The sequence below is a fragment of the Enoplosus armatus genome, chromosome 16 (assembly GCF_043641665.1).
Source record: "Enoplosus armatus isolate fEnoArm2 chromosome 16, fEnoArm2.hap1, whole genome shotgun sequence".
In the NCBI taxonomy this organism is placed as follows: Eukaryota; Metazoa; Chordata; class Actinopteri; order Centrarchiformes; family Enoplosidae; genus Enoplosus; species Enoplosus armatus.
In genome coordinates this window covers 821,082-842,555 of record NC_092195.1, presented here as the reverse complement: position 1 = coordinate 842,555, position 21,474 = coordinate 821,082, and the positions used below count along the sequence as shown (strand labels likewise).

At 44.2% G+C, this 21,474-nt stretch overlaps 2 protein-coding genes across 2 annotated transcripts; one reads left to right on the top strand and one right to left on the bottom strand.

Annotated features, from left to right (window-relative positions):
- Window positions 1-6,883: 6,883 nt before the first annotated feature.
- On the bottom strand, window positions 6,884-13,915 carry ppp1r10 (protein phosphatase 1, regulatory subunit 10). Its single transcript, XM_070921591.1, has 17 exons — window positions 13,809-13,915; window positions 13,630-13,716; window positions 12,614-12,749; window positions 12,471-12,522; window positions 12,278-12,367; window positions 12,037-12,165; window positions 11,839-11,944; window positions 11,608-11,711; window positions 11,380-11,507; window positions 11,040-11,199; window positions 10,751-10,894; window positions 10,377-10,623; window positions 10,201-10,276; window positions 9,858-10,076; window positions 9,604-9,733; window positions 9,111-9,479; window positions 6,884-8,401 (listed from the first exon to the last, which is right to left on the bottom strand). Exons 1-17 carry the CDS (start codon window positions 13,913-13,915, stop codon window positions 8,241-8,243), a joined length of 2,445 nt encoding a protein of 814 aa, XP_070777692.1. The 3' UTR covers window positions 6,884-8,240.
- A 4,488-nt stretch (window positions 13,916-18,403) lies between these two features.
- On the top strand, window positions 18,404-21,469 carry mrps18b (mitochondrial ribosomal protein S18B). Its single transcript, XM_070921245.1, has 7 exons — window positions 18,404-18,484; window positions 19,138-19,306; window positions 19,381-19,478; window positions 19,569-19,637; window positions 20,628-20,694; window positions 20,798-20,857; window positions 21,154-21,469. The coding sequence occupies exons 1-7, from the start codon at window positions 18,404-18,406 to the stop codon at window positions 21,348-21,350; spliced, it is 741 nt and encodes a 246-aa protein (XP_070777346.1). The 3' UTR covers window positions 21,351-21,469.
- The last annotated feature ends 5 nt before the right edge of the window (window positions 21,470-21,474 follow it).

Below are 21,474 nucleotides of genomic sequence, written 5' to 3'. Positions count from 1 at the left end.
CGCGGCTCCCTGCATATCCTGGACCAACGGCAACGTCTCTAACCGCCCGCACAAACACACACACACACACACACACACACACACACACCGCCTGCAGCTGCACGCTGCTTGAAGGTGGAGCAGCTCCTTATCCTTCTCATCTACCTCAGCACCTCTTTGCATTTAGCGTGTTTTATTTTTTATTTTTTTTTACATACATATACAGTGCTTAACAAATGTATTAGACCCCCACCCAGTGTAAGGTGTTTGCCACCGCTGCCCTAAATGAACAGTATTGCTGATGTCTCTGTAATGGTTAATCCACCAGTATGTGCAAGCCAAGCTCTTTAATCCAAATGATATCTTTAATGCTAAAATATAATTATTGTTGTTATCCATGAATTCTCAAATTTACTGTTTTACAAAAAAGCAGAAAAAAGTAGTAAAAGCACGTTATTATTTTTTGATTGAGATGCCAGATTACAGTTATTTACTTGCATTCCTGAACAGAAACATTTGTTTTGTGGTTGCAAAGAATGCAAGCTGTTATCAGGGCCGAAGGAGGTCGTACAGAATATTAAGATTTGTGGTTAATATATGTGAATAAGGACTATTTAGTTGTTCCAGTTTGTTATTTGCCTAATAAATAACAATACCATTTTTAGTTTGAAACAAGTTTTTGACAGATTTCTAAAATATTTGTGTTGTCTCATTTTTATGACAGGTGGTCTAATAAATTTGTTATATGTTACATACTGGAAGGATAAAATGCAAGACAATAAACGACAATAAAAGCAGATTCTGCTGGTTTTGACTTAAGTTGTACATTTTTATTTTCTTTTTTTCTTTCCATTAATGGTTAATACATCATTTTATTTATGAGCCATTAATAAGAACATGTGGTGGTTGCCAGGTTGAGGGGGGGCGGGGGGGGGTCCTCCTGGAAAAGGATCTTGGAGGAAAACCATTTTAATAACCACTCAACATTTACAACTGCATATTCTATTGTTTTTGCTGTGATATTTCAGGGGTGGGGGTGGGGGGGTTGTTCTTTGGGGTTTTCTTTTTTGGCAGTGCAAAACAGAAAAACATGCAGCTATAACTGTAGACTTGATTCATGAACGTCTTTACGAATGACGTGGCTTGGTTTTATTCAAATTTAAATAAAGAAATAAAGGTTTTGGGGGATCTAAAGGACAGAATTAGTGGATTTTCTCTGGGGGGGGGGTAACTTGCAATAAACAAATATAGAGCAGAACCAGGATCAATATATAGTGTAATAAAGTACATGTCATTTACAAACTCACTCTTTTCAAACAATCATAACACAATAGGTCACCATAAAAGATCAAGATCAGATTATAAAGGACTATATAACCATAGCAGCCCTGTCATTCGTTACAAACGTGTGAACAAATAGCGTCAAAATGGTAACCGAGATTTGTTTAACCGCTTTGAGAGTTCAGGTTGTTATTGGAAAGTGAAGTGTTTTCATTTGCGCAACAAACACCAAACCACAGTTTGAGACCATTTACCGTTGTTATTTCATTCACCAACAGTTACCGCAAGTGTAGGCGGGGTGACTGAACTGTGTGAGAGCTGACTGGGGCTCGGGGCACTTGTTGACGCTGTGTGTCCTGGCCCGTCTACCAGTCACATCCGCCTGCTCAGTTCATTCCATCAAGCTCCAGCAACGCATGATCAGTGACGAACTGTCTCTACGATTTCTATTTCTCATGTGCAAAGTCATTTGCATTTCAGGTTCACTGGCGAGATGTAGTGTACCTGTGACTGCACTGTAAATGATTTGAAAAGTATTGACATGTGGGAGGGAAGCACTTCCCTCGTCCTGTAGAGTCTTTAATTTAACCATGTCAATAGAGCGCTGCAGGAACGAGTCCTAAAACCTGGAAATGAGTCAGCATTTTTACACTTCCGGTTCCCTCGCCTGGAAGTCGATGTTTTTTTTTGGTTGGATGCCTGAAATAAGGTCTGTGACATAAAATGCGTCAGCAGACACCCCCACTCGTGAATTTTGAAGCTTTTACGTGTCTTAAAAACAAGCGGCTACAGAGGTTGTCACGGACATTAAACGTCTTCATGCCGAAAACACGGAAAGTCAGCTACTCACTAATCCGCCTTTACGGCCTCGTTGTGTTTATACTCTATATCTATCTGTCTGTATATCTATATCTATCTATAGTCTCTTAAAAGTGAAGCTCAGCGGTGGTGACGTCGAAGTGGTGTAGTTCCTTTACAGCCTAACATTAGCTTTTCACTTCTGGTGATTCCATTTATGCTTCAAAAACCATACAAGTGGCGTTCATCAGTGAAGATTATCTCGCTGAACAAAACGTGGAAGAATCATAAACGTATTTTCTGCAATAATCCAAAATCCCGTGGAACAATCCCATTGGCTTTTTGTCGAGGGAACCGGGGCGACACTAACTTCCGGGTTTGCCTACAAAAATACGTCACCCCTGCAACAACTCTATTAGTCAATAATATACTCGACTGTTCCAGATGACCCTCTTCAAGCTTTGGGGCCAAATGATGAACTACCACTCCAACAATATTCTTCTACGTGCTAATAAGGATGCAAAGGTAATGCCGCCCTTTGTTTTCCTCCCTAATTATCTGATACTCCAAAAATGGCCATTTCTGCTCAGTAGGTTAAACCATGTTTAATGCCTCAGCAAGGTGTTTGGAAATAACTGTCCAGTAACCTCGTAGACGAGGACAAGACCGACTGGTATGCCATGTTTCCTGGTGACATCTACCGCAGGTATCTGTGACACTGGAGGGTATTTTGGAGAGTTCGGAATTGATAAAGACAGACAACCTTAAATTGCATGAGGTTGAGCCTGGAACAAGAAGTAAGTCAATGCATCTGTAACTTTGCCAAGTTCGTCTTCCCAATCTTTTTGGATTTTATCCAAATTTGTAGATTTATCTGCACATAATTCAGTGGGTAAGACATATTTCTAATGCGTAATCCACATTCTAGTAACCACTTGTGTGCTTGTAACATCTGAGTGGAAGAAGCATTGAAACTGCCATTGAAAAGGTCACCACTGCTTCCACTCAGCAGTCATTCAACCACCGCCAGCGCTTTGCACTGTGGGACACACAGTATGCGAGGCAGACCGGTCCGATATATGCTAAGAGATTTTTTTCCGAATCAGTATGACATCCTGGTGTTTTTGACATGCTGCATGCTACATGTTGGCCAAATCAGTACGTGCTGCTAGTATAGTAGGCCGGTTTCCAATGCAGCCCATCTTTGAAACAAACCACCCCCCCCCCCCCCCCCCCCCCCCATATACAGCCACCTGTTGTCATGTGACTGAGGACAAACTGAACCATCTCCATGATAACTGAGCAAGCTTGGAGGAGACCTAGTGAGAGGACTTTGTGTCAGTACTAGTATTTTGTTTTTGTCGCGTTTCTTACGGCTGCACCATTGAGTCAAATGGAAATACCGCTGAGCGTACATTTTAAATCACTGTCCGGGTCTTCCAGTGCTTTATTGTTACCACATTCTGAATGAATTGTATACCTTGCTTTTCCTTCCTCTGTAAAGCTCTTTGCTCATACTGTTCTCCGTGCTCACACCCATTGCACTCTTACGGTACAGCCCTTGACATAACAAATTGCAGTTGGACTGAATAAATAATTGTTTTCAGTGCTGTGTGTTGTGATGCTGGCTTGTAACCAGGATGTGGGAGCAGCTTAGTGCTGAGGTGTCCTTAACCCCCCCCTGCTCTGTCTGCATCGGCTCTCACTCCGCGCCTCCTTTCTCTCCGTCACTGTGTTGTCACAGCACCATGGTCAATATTTGAACTAAAGGGCAGGGTTAAAGGCCGCTCCCATTAACACTTCACATTCACCAGCTGCACTCAGCCCTGCCCTGATAACACGGATCTGACGCGGACTCTTGTGCACACGCACGCGCGCGCGCGCTATTGCCCCGGCCCACTCGAATAGGATGCGACTTCCTGGTTCAAAGTGAAGCACAACTCAGATAAAGCTGAGAAATGCTGACACGCATGTTGTGTTCACTAACTCAACACACCTGTTCACTGCGTTCACGGCCGTCTTTCAAAGCCAGTGGCTTGTAACGAAAGCCCCTGATGTAAAAAAAAAAAAATATTCATCCAGATTCTTAACTCAGTACTGCCTTAATGTGGGACGAAACTACACCTAAACCCTTTTCAAACCCACGCTAACAAAGCTTTAGCTGATCTCAAGGGGCACAGACAAGCTCAACTGTTCCATGAAAGGAAAAATATGACCTATACATATATATATATATATACACTGCTCAAAAAAATGAAAGGAACACTTTTTAGTATGGCATCAAGTTAATTAAACTTCTGGGATATTGATCTGGTCAGTTAAGTAGCAGAGGGGGTTGTTAATCTATTTCAGCTGCTTTGGTGTTAATGAAATTAACATTAGAGGGGCAACAATGAGACGACCCCCAAAACAGGAATGGTTTTCCAGGTGGAGGCCCCTGACATTTTTTTCCCTCCTCATCTTTTCTGACTGTTTTTCACTAGTTTTGCATTTGGCTAGGGTCAGTGTCACTACTGGTAGCATGAGGCGATACCTGGACCCTACAGAGGTTGCACAGGCAGTCCAACTCCTCCAGGATGGCACATCAATACGTGCCATTGCCAGAAGGTTTGCTGTGTCTCCCAGCACAGTCTCAAGAGCATGGAGGAGATTCCAGGAGACAGGCAGTTACTGTAGGAGAGCTGGACAGGGCCGTAGAAGGTCCTTAACCCATCAGCAGGACCGGCATCTGCTCCTTGGTGCAAGGAGGAACAGGATGAGCACTGCCAGAGCCCTACAAAATGACCTCCAGCAGGCCACTGGTGTGAATGTCTCAGACCAAACAGTCAGAAACAGACTTCATGAGGGTGGCCTGAGGTGCCCGACGTCCTCTAGCGGGCCCTGTGCTCACTGCCCGGCACCGTGGAGCTCGATTGGCTTTCGTCATAGAACACCAGAACTGGCAGGTCCGCCACTGGCGCCCTGTGCTTTTCACAGATGAGAGCGGGTTCACCCTGAGCACATGTGACAGACGTGAAAGGGTCTGGAGAAGCCGTGGAGAACGTTATGCTGCCTGTAACATCGTTCAGCGTGACCGGTTTGGTGGTGGCTCAGTGATGGTCTGGGGAGGCATATCCATGGAGGGACGCACAGACCTCTACAGGCTAGACAACGGCACCCTGACTGTCATTAGGTATCTGGATGAAATCCTTGGACCCATTGTCAGACCCTACGCTGGTGCAGTGGTTCCTGGGTTCCTCCTGGTGCACGAGAGTATGCAGGCAGTTTCTGGAGGATGAAGGAATTGATACCATTGACTGGCCCCCACGCTCGCCTGACCTGAATCCAATAGAACACCTCTGGGACGTTATGTTTCGGTCCATCCGACGCCGCCAGGTTGCACCTCAGACTGTCCAGGAGCTCAGTGATGCCCCGGTCCAGATCTGGGAGGAGATACCCCAGGACACCATCCGTCGTCTCATTACAAGCACGTGGGGGCAATACACAGTACTGAGTACCATTTTGAGTTGCTGCAATGGAATTTCAGCAAAATGGACTGGCCTGCCGCATCATTTTTTCACTTTGATTTTCGGGGTGTCTTTGAATTCAGCCCTCTGTAGGTTGATAATTCTCACTTCCATCAAACGATGTGGCATCCTTTCATTCCTAACACATTGCACAGTCCATATCAGTATAGATATCCAGCATGAGTTTTTTTTTCCCCCATTGAGATCTGACGTGTTTTCAATGTGTTCCTTTAATTTTTTTGAGCAGTGTAGATAGACATTGAGATTATGTTGTGTGGGTCTAAAACGGCACACCAGAAAAACGCCCCCAAAATACGTCACAGCTTTTAAATGCATCAGTGCCACGGCCACATGAACCCAGACTTTATGTTACAAAGATTACAGTATGGACCTACTCTGTATGTATACCTGCTATTGCAGGATCTGGTTTGACCTCAACTCAAAAGCACCAACTCAGGGCCCGAGGGAGGTGGTGCCTGTCACTCTGTCTAGCATTTTGATCCACATAAAGAGATTCATTAATGATGATTTATGGCACACCACCCAAAGCCCTAAATAAACTCCAGTACGTCCACCACTCCCGCGACCTCCTCGCACCGATCTGCTCCACCGCCTGCAGCCTCCGCTCCTCTGATGCAAAGCTCCTGGCTCCACCTCTCAGGACCTGGGGGGGGGGGGGTTCTTAACTCACGTAAAGTATCTTTGAGTACCATGCAAAGTGCTCTATGAAAAAAATGTATCATTACTATGATTAAGATCATATATGGTCCACAATGAGTTAATTCTATGTATTCCAGTGACCTCCCGGCCGTTCCTCTAGCGCCATCATCAGGCCAGAGGTTCTCACTGCTACACTAGAAATATCAAAGTGTGATGGACACTCGTTTCCATGAACTCAGCCTGAGCACGCTCACTCTCCCCCATGTGGGATGAACCCTTCCATTTTTCCGACATTCCTTGAGTGCCACTATCAGGTTTTGAGCATCAGGTAAGCTTCTAAGAAGTGTAGTAGTGCGACTGATGTTTGTTCAAGTCAAAATTCTTTCTGATAAGTTTGGTTTTAATTAGTTATTTAATGCTATAAAAAAAAAAACGGGGTGAGACGTCAGGATTGACAGCCGAGATGGACTGTGCTATGCTTGTGATTGGGTCGGGCGGGTGTATGGGCGGGACCTTGACGCCACTGCGCAGACTCTGGCTCCCAATGACGTCACCAGCGCAAGGCGGCAGCGGCGGCCGTATCCGGGGAGAGCTTCGGCCATCTTTACATACACAGCAGCTTTATCTCAGCAGTACCACTTTCACGACACACAGCTCAATTGATATATTTGGACATTTATTCAATACACTGTGTACAAAAGAATTCAACTGAAAATATGACTGTGCATGAGTGTGTATTCTGCATTCATACAAACATTTCATACAGACAAAAAAAAGACTGAACCCATCTTAAAAAAAAAGAAAAAAAAAGGGCCACACTCTCAAGATTCTATCAAGATAAAAAAAAAAATACATGGAGGGTGGAGGGGGCGCAACAAAAACTATTACATTCTTACAGTCCCACAAGAGACGCAAAGGCCATCGTTTTCACAGAAAACACTCGAGATAGCTGACCCACAGAGCAGTTCATCGTTCATCTGACTCCTTTAACACTGACAATAAAAAAAACACCCTCCTGGGTTCAGCGCAGAAGACACAGGCAGCAGCTCTGAGATCAGGGGGAAGCCGAGCTCTTCTGACGGGAAACCATGGCGCGTTTTGACGCTCATGATTGTCACGCTGCGCACGCGGCATGCGCCCACGTCAAGCTGATGGTCTACACTGCCAAGCCGCTGAGCCAGAGCTTTGTTAACACGCTGCTTGTTGCTTCTTCACATTCAATACCAGCTGATGTAAAGGGGGGGAAAAAGCAACACGTTCCTTATCAGGTCAGCAGAGTTCCTCAGGATCGGGTGAAATAAAGCAGTTTAAATACGATGCAGTTCTTCTTTAGGGCCCAGTTTTAATAAATCACATCTGTGGCTTCCTTCTGTTGGCCTTTATCTTATCTATAAAGTGCTTCCTAAACTTGTGTCTCAGGGGGAAACCTTTGTGACTCTTCTGTACAAACCTGTCAGACCAAGTGACAAAACTAAAAAGGGAATATGTAAGCAACATCACATGACGGTACACAGGTACAACGGCCTCACGAAGAAGGGAATTCAGTTGTGTGGAAAGCTTTCTGCTGAGTAGGAGACTTCCATTTGGTCGACCGCGTTATTGGTGTGGGAAAAGTGACGGAGCAGATAGGCGGCTAGCTGCGGCAACTCAGACATAGTGGTCATCATGTGTGTTGTTTTCAGTCTTGCTGTTAAAAAATGATCACAATAAAAAAAAAAAAACACACAGTCCCATCAGTGATCATCTCACAGCCTTTGAGTCCCTCAGTTACTCTCTCGTGCAATCTCTCTCTCTCTCTCTCTCTCTCTCTCAGGTGAGGCAGAGCTCACCCTCAGGTCAGTCACTTCACAGACACTTCAGAATGTAGGAAAAGAACTTCCTGCTCTTTCTACGCTTCGTGTCTTAAACCGGCAGCCACCCGCACACCGTGCGGTGGTTTGATCACAGACAATGGCTCTTCCAGAGGACCACAAAAGGTTCTCAAGAGTTTGTTCCCAGGTTTGGCAGCACTGTCACCTAGTGTCCATGCTGTGGGTGCTGGTTGTGTTGGTTGTTGGCGGGGTGGTTGGGGGGCAGCGGTGGTCCGTTTACGCCGGGGTGGTAGAAAGCGCAGTTGCTCTCGTACCTGCAGCTTCCCTTCATCATGAAGTGACGACACACAGGCCTCTTGGACATGTCTGACAAGAGGAAACAACAGTATTACAATCACTCAACAGTCTCTGATAGAGGACTCACCAACAGTGGCCTGAGCCGATCGTCAAAAACACTCGTGTTTGGAGCTCACACTTCATATCATGTGAGGTTAAATAAAGTCTTGTCTGGATACCGTTATGTGTCTAAAGGTCTGTCACGCCCACCTCATCAGAGGAATAGGTGATTTCTCTCGTTACGCTAACTCTTTTAGCGCACTAGCTAATAGTTAGCTAGTTGTACGGCCAGAGACAAAAGTCATCTGTTAAATCTTTTGCATTTCAAGTCTTGTACATGACCATTCAGGACGTAGTTATAGGCATGTTAAGATTTATACGCCCTCAGTTTCTTTTTACTGCACACGCTTGGTTTCTCTATCAGGTAGGTGTAGCGCTAAATGTCATCCCATTCCACCGGAGGTAATCCTGTCAGATCATCCATCCACTGAGTGTACTGGTTGGTTGGTTCATGTTAACTTTAACAGAGTGAGTGGCCGTACATATTCAGAGAAACTCGTATTTTCTTCAGCCATTGTTAAAAAACAAGCCAACAAAACTTCCTAGCTAACGTTAGCTAATGTGGGAATTATTCTGCCTCCGCCCACAAAGAAACGTCAAAATATTTACTAACAGAAAAGGGGTCTATGGACATTATTTGAGAATACAGGGTAACTCTCAAGCCCTATATCCCACATACCATTCATGTTGTTGTGTCCTCCTCTGGGCCCTCCACGTCCTCGGCCCCTGAAGCCTGGCTCTCCTCCTCCTCTGCCCCGGCCTCCTCGGTGGAAGTGACCCCCTCTGTGGGGCCCTCCCCTCATGGAATCGTCTCCCCAGTAGTTGCCGTTGTCTCCTCGGCCCTGGCCCGGTGGCGGCCCCATCATGCGCGGGCCTCCGCCAGCGTTGAAAGGTGGTCCGTGGTTGTGAGGGGGCGGTGGGTGGCTGAAGCGAGGCCCGCCAGGCGGGTTGTTGGGCGGGTAGCCGCCGTTCATGGGCATGTGCATGTTCATGTTCATGTTGTTCATATTGTTCATGCCCGGACCGTGGCCCAGCAAACCCTGGTTGACTAGATAGAAAGAAAAAAGGGTTCAATAATGACGAGTAACAGAAGGACCAGAACAGGCGGACATCACGCTATGACAGCAGGGGGAGAGGTGTAGTTCAACAATGGAATAAGAGGTTGAGTTTACCTGGTGGAGGTCCACCCTGGTTCTGGTTCTGGTTCTGGGTCTGCTGCAGGGATCCCAGTAGCTGTTTAATCTTGTCTGAGAAGTCAGGCTGCTTGATCAAGTCTTCAGTAGACTGGTTACCAGAAGCACCCTGAAAGACAGCTGTTATTAGCTTCACGCTACAACTAGACTTTTGCTTTTACACTAGATAGTGAAAAATAGAGAAAGACGTGAACGCAGGCTTCTCCTGAATGGCTATACTATCTTATACTTACCATGATGGACGAGAGCAGCTCCTGCACGTTGACAGTGGGGGCCACGGGGTTGCTGACGGTGTTCGTGGCCTGCGGGCTGCGGGAGGTGTTGCTCAGGTTGCCCATGAGGTTGGCCAGGACGGGCGGCAGCTTGGAGCTCTCGTTCTGAGCCATGGCAGAGCCCTGTTGCGATGTGGTGTCCATGGGCTCAACGTAGCCGTCATCCATCGTGGAGGAGTCCTGCAGGGGGGGAGAACAGACGGCTTAGGTATTATACACACACACACGCGTAGAGAATGTGTTTAAGAGAAAGAGATATGAGCGACAGAATGTGTGTGTGTGTGTGTGTTTTGGGTGTACTAACCTCATCCAGAGGGATGAGACGGGGAGGCATGGGTTCGTAAGGCTCAGGGTCGGGTTCATGTGGACTGTCAGGCACACTAGTGATAAGAAAGGATGGGAAATCATAAACACATTTGCAGGCCACTTACAAACTTACAAACTGCCACAGAGGCAGCAGCTGTTGTCCAATGTCCCTACCTTTCTTTGCTGAGAAAGATCTCCTGCAGGATGCCCATCTCGCGGTCTCTCTGTGTGAGTTTCTCTCTGCTGTTGGCCCCGGGGCTGACCAGGCTGCCGGCCAGCATCAGGGGCCTCGGGGGCGTCCAGGGCACCCTCTCTTCCATAGTGTCGTGGGAGAGCCGACGAGCCATCTCAAACGTCTGCCGGTCCATCATCAGCTCTCGCTTGGCAGCCTCGCCAAAGTCTTTGATCTTGTTGACGTTGACTGTGAATTAAGTGCAATAACAACATTAATAATTATTGTTTTTCACATGGTTTGCAGACCCACTGGTGTCTCAGAACAATGAACACCAAACTTTGACGTGTCGGGTACTCAGAACCTCATGCCTTACCTCTCTCTGTCTCATCCAGATCAAAGTAGAAGTAGTGTTTGAGCTGCTCCTCTTCAGCCCAGTGAACCGTCTTCTTCTTCTTGCCCTTCTTGGTCAAGCTTTCTTCCTCTCCACGTGGCTCTGCCAGAGCGTTCGGCTTCTCACCTACAAACAACAAGAGACAATGAGAAAGAAATATATTAGGGAAAAGAAAAAAACAAAACAACAACAACAACGTATAACATCAAAGAAACGCAGTAAACTCTATTATCATCAAGAACCATGTAATTGAGTTTTGTAAGGTCCTTACCGTTGTCGGAGGCCTCGGGGTCCTCAGAGGGAACAGGGGTCCCAGGCTGCTCCGGCTCCTGGTTTTCATCGGCGGGAGCGGTGGAAGCAGCGGTTTCTGGAGACGACGGTTTGGCAGAAGATGACGAGTACGCAGAGGGTTTGCTGTCAAATGGACTTGCCTGAGGACAGAAAGAGGAATTTGGTTAAAAATCAACAGACCAGAATCAGATTTGTTCTGAGGGTTTGGGGAAAAAAACGGTTTAATAATTAATAAATAAAAAATCATATATTTTTTTAGATATTTTGAGGATGTCTTGGACTGACAATGGCCACAAAACCTACTGAGAGGCAGGCAGTACCTTGTTAGACGTGGGGGAGACAGCCTTGGTATTAGGCGATGCACTAGCACTAGATTTCTTCTTCTTGATCTTGATCCCGGGCACTGGGGCGGAGTTCAGAGCGTCTAGGAACCCTGTGCACTCCATCGCTGCAGTGAGGGGCGCAGGAGAGCAGTGAACACTTCATCATTTCCCGGAAAAAGACACAGTTGAAATGTCACCTTTAAGTGCGTGCGTGTTTAAACTTACGTTGCGCTGGAATGATCTTGACTTTAATCTCTTTGGCAGAGTTCGAGGGGGTGTTTAGAGGTTTGTATTTTTTCTCCAGGGGTGGAGCATCTGACGGGCCAGAGCTGTCGAGGACAAACGAACACAAAAAGGAAACACGTTAAGTACCATCATCAGCCAGTTGCATGAACGCACCACAAGATGGTGCTGTGTTAACAGGGATAGCGACAGGCCTATGGGAGGGCGCACTACCTTGGCCTCTTGAGGACTGGAGGCTTGATGTTGTACTTGTCACCCAGCTGTGGGGCAGTAGGCGTCTTCTTGGCAGGGAGCGGGTTGGGAGTGTCCATCTCCAGTCCTGCACAACACAAAACATATTGATTATTTAATTAATTGATTATTTCTTTTAGAGTCGAAACACCCGGCGCCAACTTCATCGCAGCCGTTTACCTATGGAGCGGATCTTGGCGTGGCTGGGTGCGTGGGCTTTAGGTTTCTCCTTCTTCTTCTCCTCCTCTCCGCCCTTTTCCTTCACATCCCGCACCAGAACCTTGCTCTCCTCTTTCTTCTTTTTCTTGTCTAAAAAGATGAATGAGGAGTGTGTTACAGACTGTTTGCAAAGACTGTGAGACAGAGATAGACTTTTTTAAAAAAAAAAAGAAAAAGAAAAGTGAAATGATCGGTCTTGTACCAGCAGGAGAGTTGCCACTGCTCGCAACACTCTGGGAACGGATCGTAGCCATCCAGCCATCTACGAGAACGGACGCCAACTTCCTCAGGTCTAAAAAAATAAATAAAAATAAAAAACAGGGACATTAGTTGGATTCACACTGCTGTCTTTATAAGAGAGTTCTGATTTTTTTTTGGTGTACAAGCAAACTGACCTTCAGTCTCTGCACTCTTGCTCAACTGCTTCACCAGCTTGGCTGTGTTGTTCTGGGAGAGGATTTAAAAAAAAAAAAGCAGTTAGTTAAATGCTGCGGCCGCCTGCTCGGCACACTGGAGGGTAAATGAACGGAGATGGTACCTGTTTGAGGTGGTCCACTTTGAGAGGCAGCTTCTGCAGTGTGAGCAGGATGAGCTGCAGCAAGGGGGTGTTGTTGGTGGTTTTGGAGTAGGTGAGCCAGGAGTTGAGCAGCCTGTAGCCACCTACTCTGATAAACCTGGACGAAAGGAGGGAGCAATTGATTTATAATTGAAGTAGGCCTGCGATGGAGGACTGAAACGTTGCCTCCGCCACTCGCAGATCAACAAAGACATTAACACGTGGTAATATTGACTTCGAAAATCAGAACTGGTTATTATTTTCTGTTTGCCGTATTCTTTGTTTTTCTTATCTAAATCCCAAGTGCGGAGCCCAAACTAACAACTCGGACTTTTATTTCTGGCAGCAGGACAGCGTATGGGGGATTGGGTCAAAATAAAAGGCAGTGTGCGGAGCTCTACGACAGAGAGGAATAAGATACACACAAACACAATACTTGTTGGTGGGATACGTTGATTATTGGTTTAGGTGATTGAAAAAGAGGTCTACTACAGAGTACAGTAAGTTGTGGCTTCTCAAAGAGAACCACATTATGAAACAGCCAATTGAAATAATAATCACCAACCGATCAGTATACCGGGACAAAATGGTCAACACAATAGATGGTAATAGTACATGAAATTCAATAGATGAGTATTCCAATACTTGACATCAGGTTGACGCCATCCTATTCAGAATCAGAATCAGAAATACTTTATTGATCCCCAGGGGGGGGGGAAATTACACTATTGGTTCCATTTACACCCCAGGGGAGCTACAAAGCTACAAGAATTGCATGCAAAAGAGCACAATGTTCTTTTGTAAAACGTATGTAAGCTTATTTCAGTAATGTTTAACTTTTAGAGAATTGAATTTTACAAGCTCTGGGGAAAAAAGGTAGTAATCAGACCTACGGTAGTTTTATTTGGTAAGAATTCCCAGACTGTTTTTTTGCTATTTGCTATTAACAAAGACCAAGACTTGCAGTATACAGTATATTGAGTAGAAGTGAGGCCTACCTGTTAAGCACATCATGGGATTTGGTCTGCAGCAGGATGTTGAGGTATATACATCTACTGACCATCTTGGTAGAAGCTTTCATGAGGCTGCATTGAAAGAGATGCACAGGCGTTCAGAACGTTCAAGATTTAACGGCAACGGCGCAGAAATGCAGTCATGTTTCGTTTCAGTTCCTCACCTAAACACCTTTGGGACCCCCTCCAGGCTGCGGAGCTCTCCATCCTTACCCAGCAGATTCTCCACGCCCTTCAAAATCTCTCTGGGGTCCACTGGTCCCCCTGCCATATCTGGAAATACACACATCAAACTATCAATATGCATGCCACACAACAGGACATAGGTGTATTACATTTTCTGGTATGAATGATAATCGTTTGTCTTTGGTAAAGGGTATTCAAGCGCTGTTTAGTGAGGACTATTTGCCTGCCACATAGAAAAGGGAGCTCCGTGCTCCAGAATTCCACCCAGACTAGCTTTTGGATTTAGACACAACAACTCCCATCCGCCTCATCAAGGCTCAAAAGCAGACTTGCGTCAAACGCACAAAAACCATAACTGTATCAAGCCAACAAGGTCACAGCAGATCAAGATTCACAAACAAGATTCCGCTTTGAATCGCTTCAGAGACTGACAACACCAACCTGTTTGTATCAAGGAGATCCTCCCCCCCCAACATCAGGGTCCAAAGACTATGAGGGATATTCATCAAGCTGCCAAACACCCCAACTTACAAAGCAGTGATTCAGAGCACTCTGACCTACTATCCAGTAAATCATTCAAATAATCAGGCTAAGAAGGAAAACAATAGGTACATTGATCTGACTCAACATGGTCACATAAAATCAAGAGTACAGGCATTTCCTTCCAGCCACACAGCTCTCTGTTGCGGCCAAACATCCACAGTGCACCGATGGCTTCAGTGCGCTTGCCCCCATACTTGACATGTTGGGAGTGGGTTCGTGTAGCCAACTTGACACCAGCTCAGCAGGGACAAGGGCAGGACGCTGTAACTTATCCCAGCAGTGCCAGAGTGTCTCCTTTCTGGGACTTTTACTTGCAGGACAGGGCGTATAATCCTGATAGAATGGTGTTTTTTGTGTGTGTGTGTGTGTGTGATGTGACACTGTTTATTCCAGTCCAGGCTATTATTAAAAAGGCAACGCATACAACAAAACTGCATGTTTATATTCACTATAAATGTAACCGTTACATATTCAATACCTAGAACTATTATCTTTTTTACAAATATATGTAGTATATTTATATGCATCAAACACAAAACGAGGTGAAAGATCAAAGTTTAGTAGCCAAAGAGAAGACCTTTTCTTTTTGCAAGAAATGTTACCGATAATGATGTATAAACTTTTTAATAGCACACGTCTATCACAATCATTCACATATGTGCAAAAAAAAAGAGCAACTCAAATAAGTAGAATGGAAACAGAAACATCAATAGTGCCTTGTAAAACAAACAAACTATTTTTTGTAATTAATGTGGTATCTGATGAAAAGACGAATGGTACAAGTTTGGATTATACGCACCGACAAATTAAAATATGATTGAAGGTAGCTGTATGAAGTATGACAATGCTTGAAAACTGTAGAATTAGTTTGTTAAATACTCATCTGTGTCCTTTCATATGTGATTATCGGACAGAAGGTATCTCTATATTGGACTACAGTGGTGTTAATGACAGCACTGTCGACTGCTCCAGCCAGAGGGTACACGTCAGGCCACTTACTGCCACCTAGAGGTTAGTTTATGTTTACACACTGGCACTATGCTGCCTGTGTAGTTACACAATAGAGAAATGCATTCCACATGAATACAATTGTTAGTGCAACATCACATGACATGGTCTGAACTGTCACACAAAACAAACTTATGGCCAAAATGCTGTTGGATGTTTCATAATTTCAATAAGTCTACTTGTTATCTTTGGAAAGAAAGTCCAATGTGATCCAAACAAAGGCAGCCAACACAGATTCAATTGGCCTTTATGGATTTAAAAAAGGAAGAAGAAAAAAACGATCATGACAAAAGCTCTTATAACTAACCCAAATAAATTGTTCATTATATAACTGCTTGGGTCGAGTCGTATAAGCATGCACTTATTTTTCCCATGTTTATGCATTTTACAATGACAACTTCTTTTATGCCAATTTGTTGTCGATTCATGTACAGAACCTGCAATGCTGGCGGAAATCAATTCATTTGGAAATGTTATGATGTGAGGAATCAGTTAGGTCTTACCCGTGTAACTGTTGTAGTAGAAGTTTTATATAGTCTCAGACCTCCACAACACTGCAAATAACCCAAATCCTGTAAATGTCACAATTGTTACACATATATATTTAAAGAGAGATATATATATATATATACACAAAATCAGTGTTAAAAACATGACCCTGGTTCAGTGAGGGGGGGAAAGAACATTATTTGTGCATAGTCACACTGTGGTGTTATTAATATATATCACCATGGTACATTATGGCAAAACAACCTATGCCTGTACTCAATGACCATGCCTTCTACAAAAAAAAAACCCGTATCTATGGTTGTTTTTATAACGGTTGCCCAACAACATACTTGGCTATGAGTAAGGCAACATGGTATATTCACCAAGGAGAAACAGAATGAATCAAATAACGCCCTCGGTTATATAAGGCCAGTTCACGCTGCCTATAAATGGCTCGCGTTTTTAACCAGACATCTGTCATAGCCGCGAACAGGCCCGCTCCTGTGGCTTAGCTGCTTGACAATGGGGAGGGGAGCTAGAGACTGACTGCTAATCAGAGCCCTCCCTCCGTTAACCACTTCGACGACGGAAAACCAATCCCTACACAAGCAACAATGGCTCTCTCTCGTAGCAAATACCGTGCTGGTTGATAGAATAAAAAAAAAAACACAAGGCGACGTACACCGGGTCTCTAGCGAACCATGCGCGTATGGCACTCAAGACAATGCGATGGACATCAAGTCTATACTTGTTCTGCGTTTCAGTTTTATAAAAAAAAAAAAAAAATACAAAGTAAAAACTTAAAAAAAAATGATAATACAAAACTCCCAAATGTTGCTCCGAGGAGAACACGGCTAGCCCCCGGAGCTGTCCCGAGGACGACAAGCAAACCACAACCAATCCGCCATATTTGTCAAATCCCGACTGTTTGTGCTTCGAAAGACCACTTCGCTCGAGTCATCCTGCAATCTTTATCCACAGATTGCCGAGTACATGGTGCGGGCTTTCGGGAAGTCCCTGTGCTATAATTATCGACATTTTCAAACACACACAGTGCTTCATAAAATATGTCCACAATCCTCAAACTAACGCAATCTTTATGTATAGATTGCGGTGGGTGTTCGTTCCATGGCGCAGCCCCTACAAAACGAGTCTGGCAGGCAAAAAGTCCGACTTCATGCGCTGAAATTTTGCTTTCTGTGCCTACGGCAATCTTTATGAATAGATTGCTTATGGTTATTTTACGAATTTACTGGCTACGTTTAGTTTTTATTTGTACAATTCGTCCATTCCGTCTCACACACAAAGAAACGGAGCCTTATGCCTCCGTCAACTTTCCTGTGTGAGCTCATACTATCACATTGTCTATGTTCAAATTGTTTGCCAAGAACCAAGCTAACTTACGGTGCCTATTAGCCAGCTACCGCTAGCTAGCCTATTTCCTACGACTTTTTTTCTCTCATTTGATTGATCTCGATTCAATTTAACTTCAAAATCAACTTACTATTGATACTATAGATCCTCAGCGTCTCGGGTATATTAGAGTGTGCTGTTCAGGCACTTATATCTCTTATTTCATCAATTTTATATCGTCAACCTTCATGGTTTTAATATCAACTTAAAGACTTCTTATGGGTGGGGCTGTGATAGCTAAAGGCTAGCCTTTCCTTCAGGAACAAACTGGAGGCAAAAATAGTAATCAAATGTCCATTACTTGAAGAAAAAATTTGAATTTGAGTAGAGTTGTTCAAAGTCCTCGACGGTTCAGTCTTCGGCAAAGCAAATTCATACCTGCAAAACACACAAAAACACACATTTAATTTCGACCCCACTTTCGTCGTCCTTCGGCTATATCAAAGTCCTTTGTTGGTTTTTGAAAACATTCAGTAGGAATTTCACATTTAAAACGGATAAAAAGGTTTAAAACAAGCCTCGCTGTCTTTCTGACTACACTTACCTTTGACCAAATCCAGGAATGAGCTTGTGCAGGAGGGACTTAGCTTTTATAGTACGTGACGTTTTTTACGTCACGGGCAGCGTTTTTTCTCCGTTTTCGCTGAAACAAAATGGTGGATAAACGACCTTCCCCGCCCTGCCAAGGGCGTAATGGCGTATCTCACATTTTGGGATGTATGATTTTGAATTACTCCCTAGATTCACGTTGAAAGTATTGTCTATTTACATTAATAATACGACACTAACGAACGCCAATGCATTTTATTGTTTTAGCTGGATTGTAGTGATTATTTGATATATAAATTTAGTTAATAATATTTCTTCAAAATGGCGACTGGTTTGTCTGCCAGGACCATTTATGCAGGTCCGTGATGGTCACAAGCGCCAGAGAACGCAGCATTTTAATAATCATCTATACCCAACAGACTAAAATAAAAACGTCAGAATGTGGTTTTACACACACTATAAAGGATTTAATGATGATTACATTTTGATAAAAAAAAAAAAATAACGCTTAATATAGCGACACTATCGCATGATCTTTCACCTTTCACCTACGACCCCAACAGAAAAAAAAATGGCTGCTTCCATCTCAGGCACCGTGAAGGTTTTGTGCCGTTTATCGCCTTCATTTTTACATCCATTCCGACAGTATCAGGTATTACATTTAAGTGTGCATTTAATCATCCGATTAACTGTATTTGTGAGCAGTACGAAGGTTTTCATATGTTGAAGTCGGAACAGACGCTGGACGCTAACATTACACAATTCCTATTCCGTGCAGTAACGTTAGCTTACCTAGCTAGTTAGAATAATAATAACAATACTAATACTAATAATAAAAGTTCGTTAGTTAAGAGTAGCTTTACGGTAATGTACGTTGGCGTTAACTTAATTTAATTAGAATTTGACAACTTATCGGTAATAACTCGCAGTCGGTAGAACGCAGGACATTGTTTTAACGTTATAACTCAGTAAGGTGAGCTATTGGCTTCGGCTAAACGTTACATTCCGTACCTCGCCATACACCTTACGACATTAAATGACAACAGTGTCGCTATTTTGTAAGTGTTAATGTCACGCCGGTGTGAGACGTGTGTACTTAATGTTTGCAGGTTATTTAGCTACGACCGTGACCGACAGGCAAGGCACATTTAGACTGATCTTAATTCATAAATGTACACCGGTTAGTCATGGGTATTTAGCCTAAGCTGCACCTTTTTTAATTGTTCACATAAGTTAGGATGACGAAGGTGTTTGGGATGTTGGGATGTTGTGATGATGACTTTGGTGAGACTCTTTTGCCCTCAGTCCTGTCTGCAGAGGCTACCTGTGAGAACATGCCCGGGTCTCTCTCGCTTTGTACCTCCAAGTCACTTTTTCTGCAAAGCAGCATCACTCCAGGATGAGGATGCTGCTCAGGCTGCTGAGGCTCTCTCCCGCTACAAGGACAGACCCTGGGATTACCTGGAGAGTGAAGGTATAAAGGAAAATCAAGTCTCATCTGTAACCCCCTATTCTTGGTTTTACAGTATATTTCTGTTCCCATGACAGAGTACATTGAGAGGTATGGAACCAATCCATTGTGGGCAGGCTACAGGAGGAACCACAAAGGAGGCATTCCCCCACAGAAGACGCGCAAGACCTGCATTGTAATATTTCTATTTGAAACCACCTTTTAGTTCTATGTGTCACATCTGTTTCTTTAAAGTAACCATAACTCACTGTTTCTGTTTCTGTAGAGAGGAGACAAGATATGTGGAAACCCCTGTCCAATTTGTCGGGATCCAAACGTGATTATCCACCATCAGGTGGGTTAGCATCTCAGTCACTCTAATGGTCTCACTGCACAGTAGACACACATGTGATTGAGATACAATACATTTAAGTGTTCTATTATACATTAGTTATCAGTTGTTGCAACCGAGGTCTAAGATACAACCAATAAAAACATCCAGACTCTTAGACCTTCCAAGAGTCTTGTTTTGGTGGAACATTTGCATGTGGGGAGGCAAGCCCTCACATTTAAAATGGTTAAATCCCCGCTGAAGAAAACGCCACATAAAATAGTAACTTAAACGACATATATAGACTACGTGATACAACTCTTACTGTTAAAAAAAATAGACATAACTTGATCATCGGTGTCCTCGAGGTGACGCCTGCCTATACTATCCGTTAACACCACAGACTTTGATAACAGTAACGCACCGTTAGCAGAAGGGGGAGGAGAGCGGCCACTGAAATAGTCGCCAGACCCATCTTAGCTGCCGACATTCAGTGAGTCAGACGAATGAGCTGTTAGCAAGTGAATTATGGTCCAAACTTCAGATGCTTAAACTTCAGAACAGGTAAAATTATCCAAATATTTCATAACTAAAGTAAAGAGTGGAGAAAAGTCCATGAAATGACCCATGACCCCTCAGATGTATCTCGTGACCCTTTAGAGGGGCTCGACCCCCTAGGTTGGGAACCGTTGGATTAAACAAGCTCCACTTCGAGCCATACTGTCATGGGGGACATTTTACTGCATAACGAGTACTATTACTTCAAGTATATTTTGCTGATAATACTTCTGTACTTTTAGTTACGCAAATGAGCTGAGTACTTCTTCCACCACTGTTGGATTGTAAAGAGTTAGATACCAGGAACAGTAATCGTAATTCGATAATCAAAATGGGGCAACTAAATCCCATATTTAGCATCGGCGTACAGTTCCATTGCAACGTTACGCAGGTCCTCTGATCTGCCTCAATTCTTCTCCATTGCTATGCTAACCCAAATGTGTCTTCTCCTTGTAGAATGTGAAATTGCTGCAGCAGTTCATCAGTCCCCACACCGGGCTGGCGTATGACCCCACTCGAACTGGTGAGCCAACATGTTATCAAAGCGGACACACGCGTTGACGCGTAAGGGTCTTCCAGTTGATTACCAGGTGGCTCATGTCATTGATGCTTCTACCGTCCTCCAGGTGTGTGCATGAAACAGCAGAAGGAGCTACATGAGGCAATCAACACAGCACGTGATCATGGTACGGAACCCAGAACACAACTTAAAGGTCCCATGTTGAGATCTCCATGTGTTTTGATTATAAAGCAGGTCTCGGTGCTGTATAAATACTGTGAAAGGATCAAAACGCTCAGTCCACAGAGATTAGAAACACAGCCCGTATTCAGAAACTGTGCCTTTAAAACGAGCCGTCAGGACCTCCGTAAGGTTGTGATGTCACAGCTATACAGTCACACTGAGGGTTTTGGGGGTTTTTGCATTGTGGTGCATCAGATGCTTTGTTATTCTATGACCAACACCCTGTCTTGCTCTTTTCAGGCTTACTTCCCTCTCAGATTCCATATGTGGAATTTTCAGGAGAGGACTACTCCAATTCCCATGATGCTGTGGGGTCCACACCACCTCCCCAGTCCCTGACCTCTGGAGAAGCCTGGTATAGATGGTACGGCGAAATAAAGCCTGATGAGAACGACGTGGCTAAAGTCAAGAAGACATACAAGGCTTACTTAAAGTGATCGACACCGCAGACCCAGTCCTGTGGATTGTGGTTTTGCTATACGTATGTACATGTCTATTAGACCATGTGAATTTCCAGTTTTCATGTCCTACAGGTATGCAAATAAAAAAAAAAAAATTGCA

Coding starts and splice junctions, on each gene's coding strand:
- ppp1r10 (XM_070921591.1), bottom strand. CDS start 13,915: ATGGCAGGGGGACCAGTGGACCCCAGAGAGATTTTGAAGGGCGTGGAG. Junction 12,523..12,613: donor AAGTGGACCACCTCAAACAG/GTACCATCTCCG, acceptor ATCCTCTCCCAG/AACAACACAGCCAAGCTGGT. Junction 10,624..10,750: donor TCTGGATGAGACAGAGAGAG/GTAAGGCATGAG, acceptor CTTAATTCACAG/TCAACGTCAACAAGATCAAA.
- mrps18b (XM_070921245.1), top strand. CDS start 18,404: ATGGCTGCTTCCATCTCAGGCACCGTGAAGGTTTTGTGCCGTTTATCG. Junction 19,307..19,380: donor GGATTACCTGGAGAGTGAAG/GTATAAAGGAAA, acceptor TTCCCATGACAG/AGTACATTGAGAGGTATGGA. Junction 19,479..19,568: donor AGACGCGCAAGACCTGCATT/GTAATATTTCTA, acceptor CTGTTTCTGTAG/AGAGGAGACAAGATATGTGG.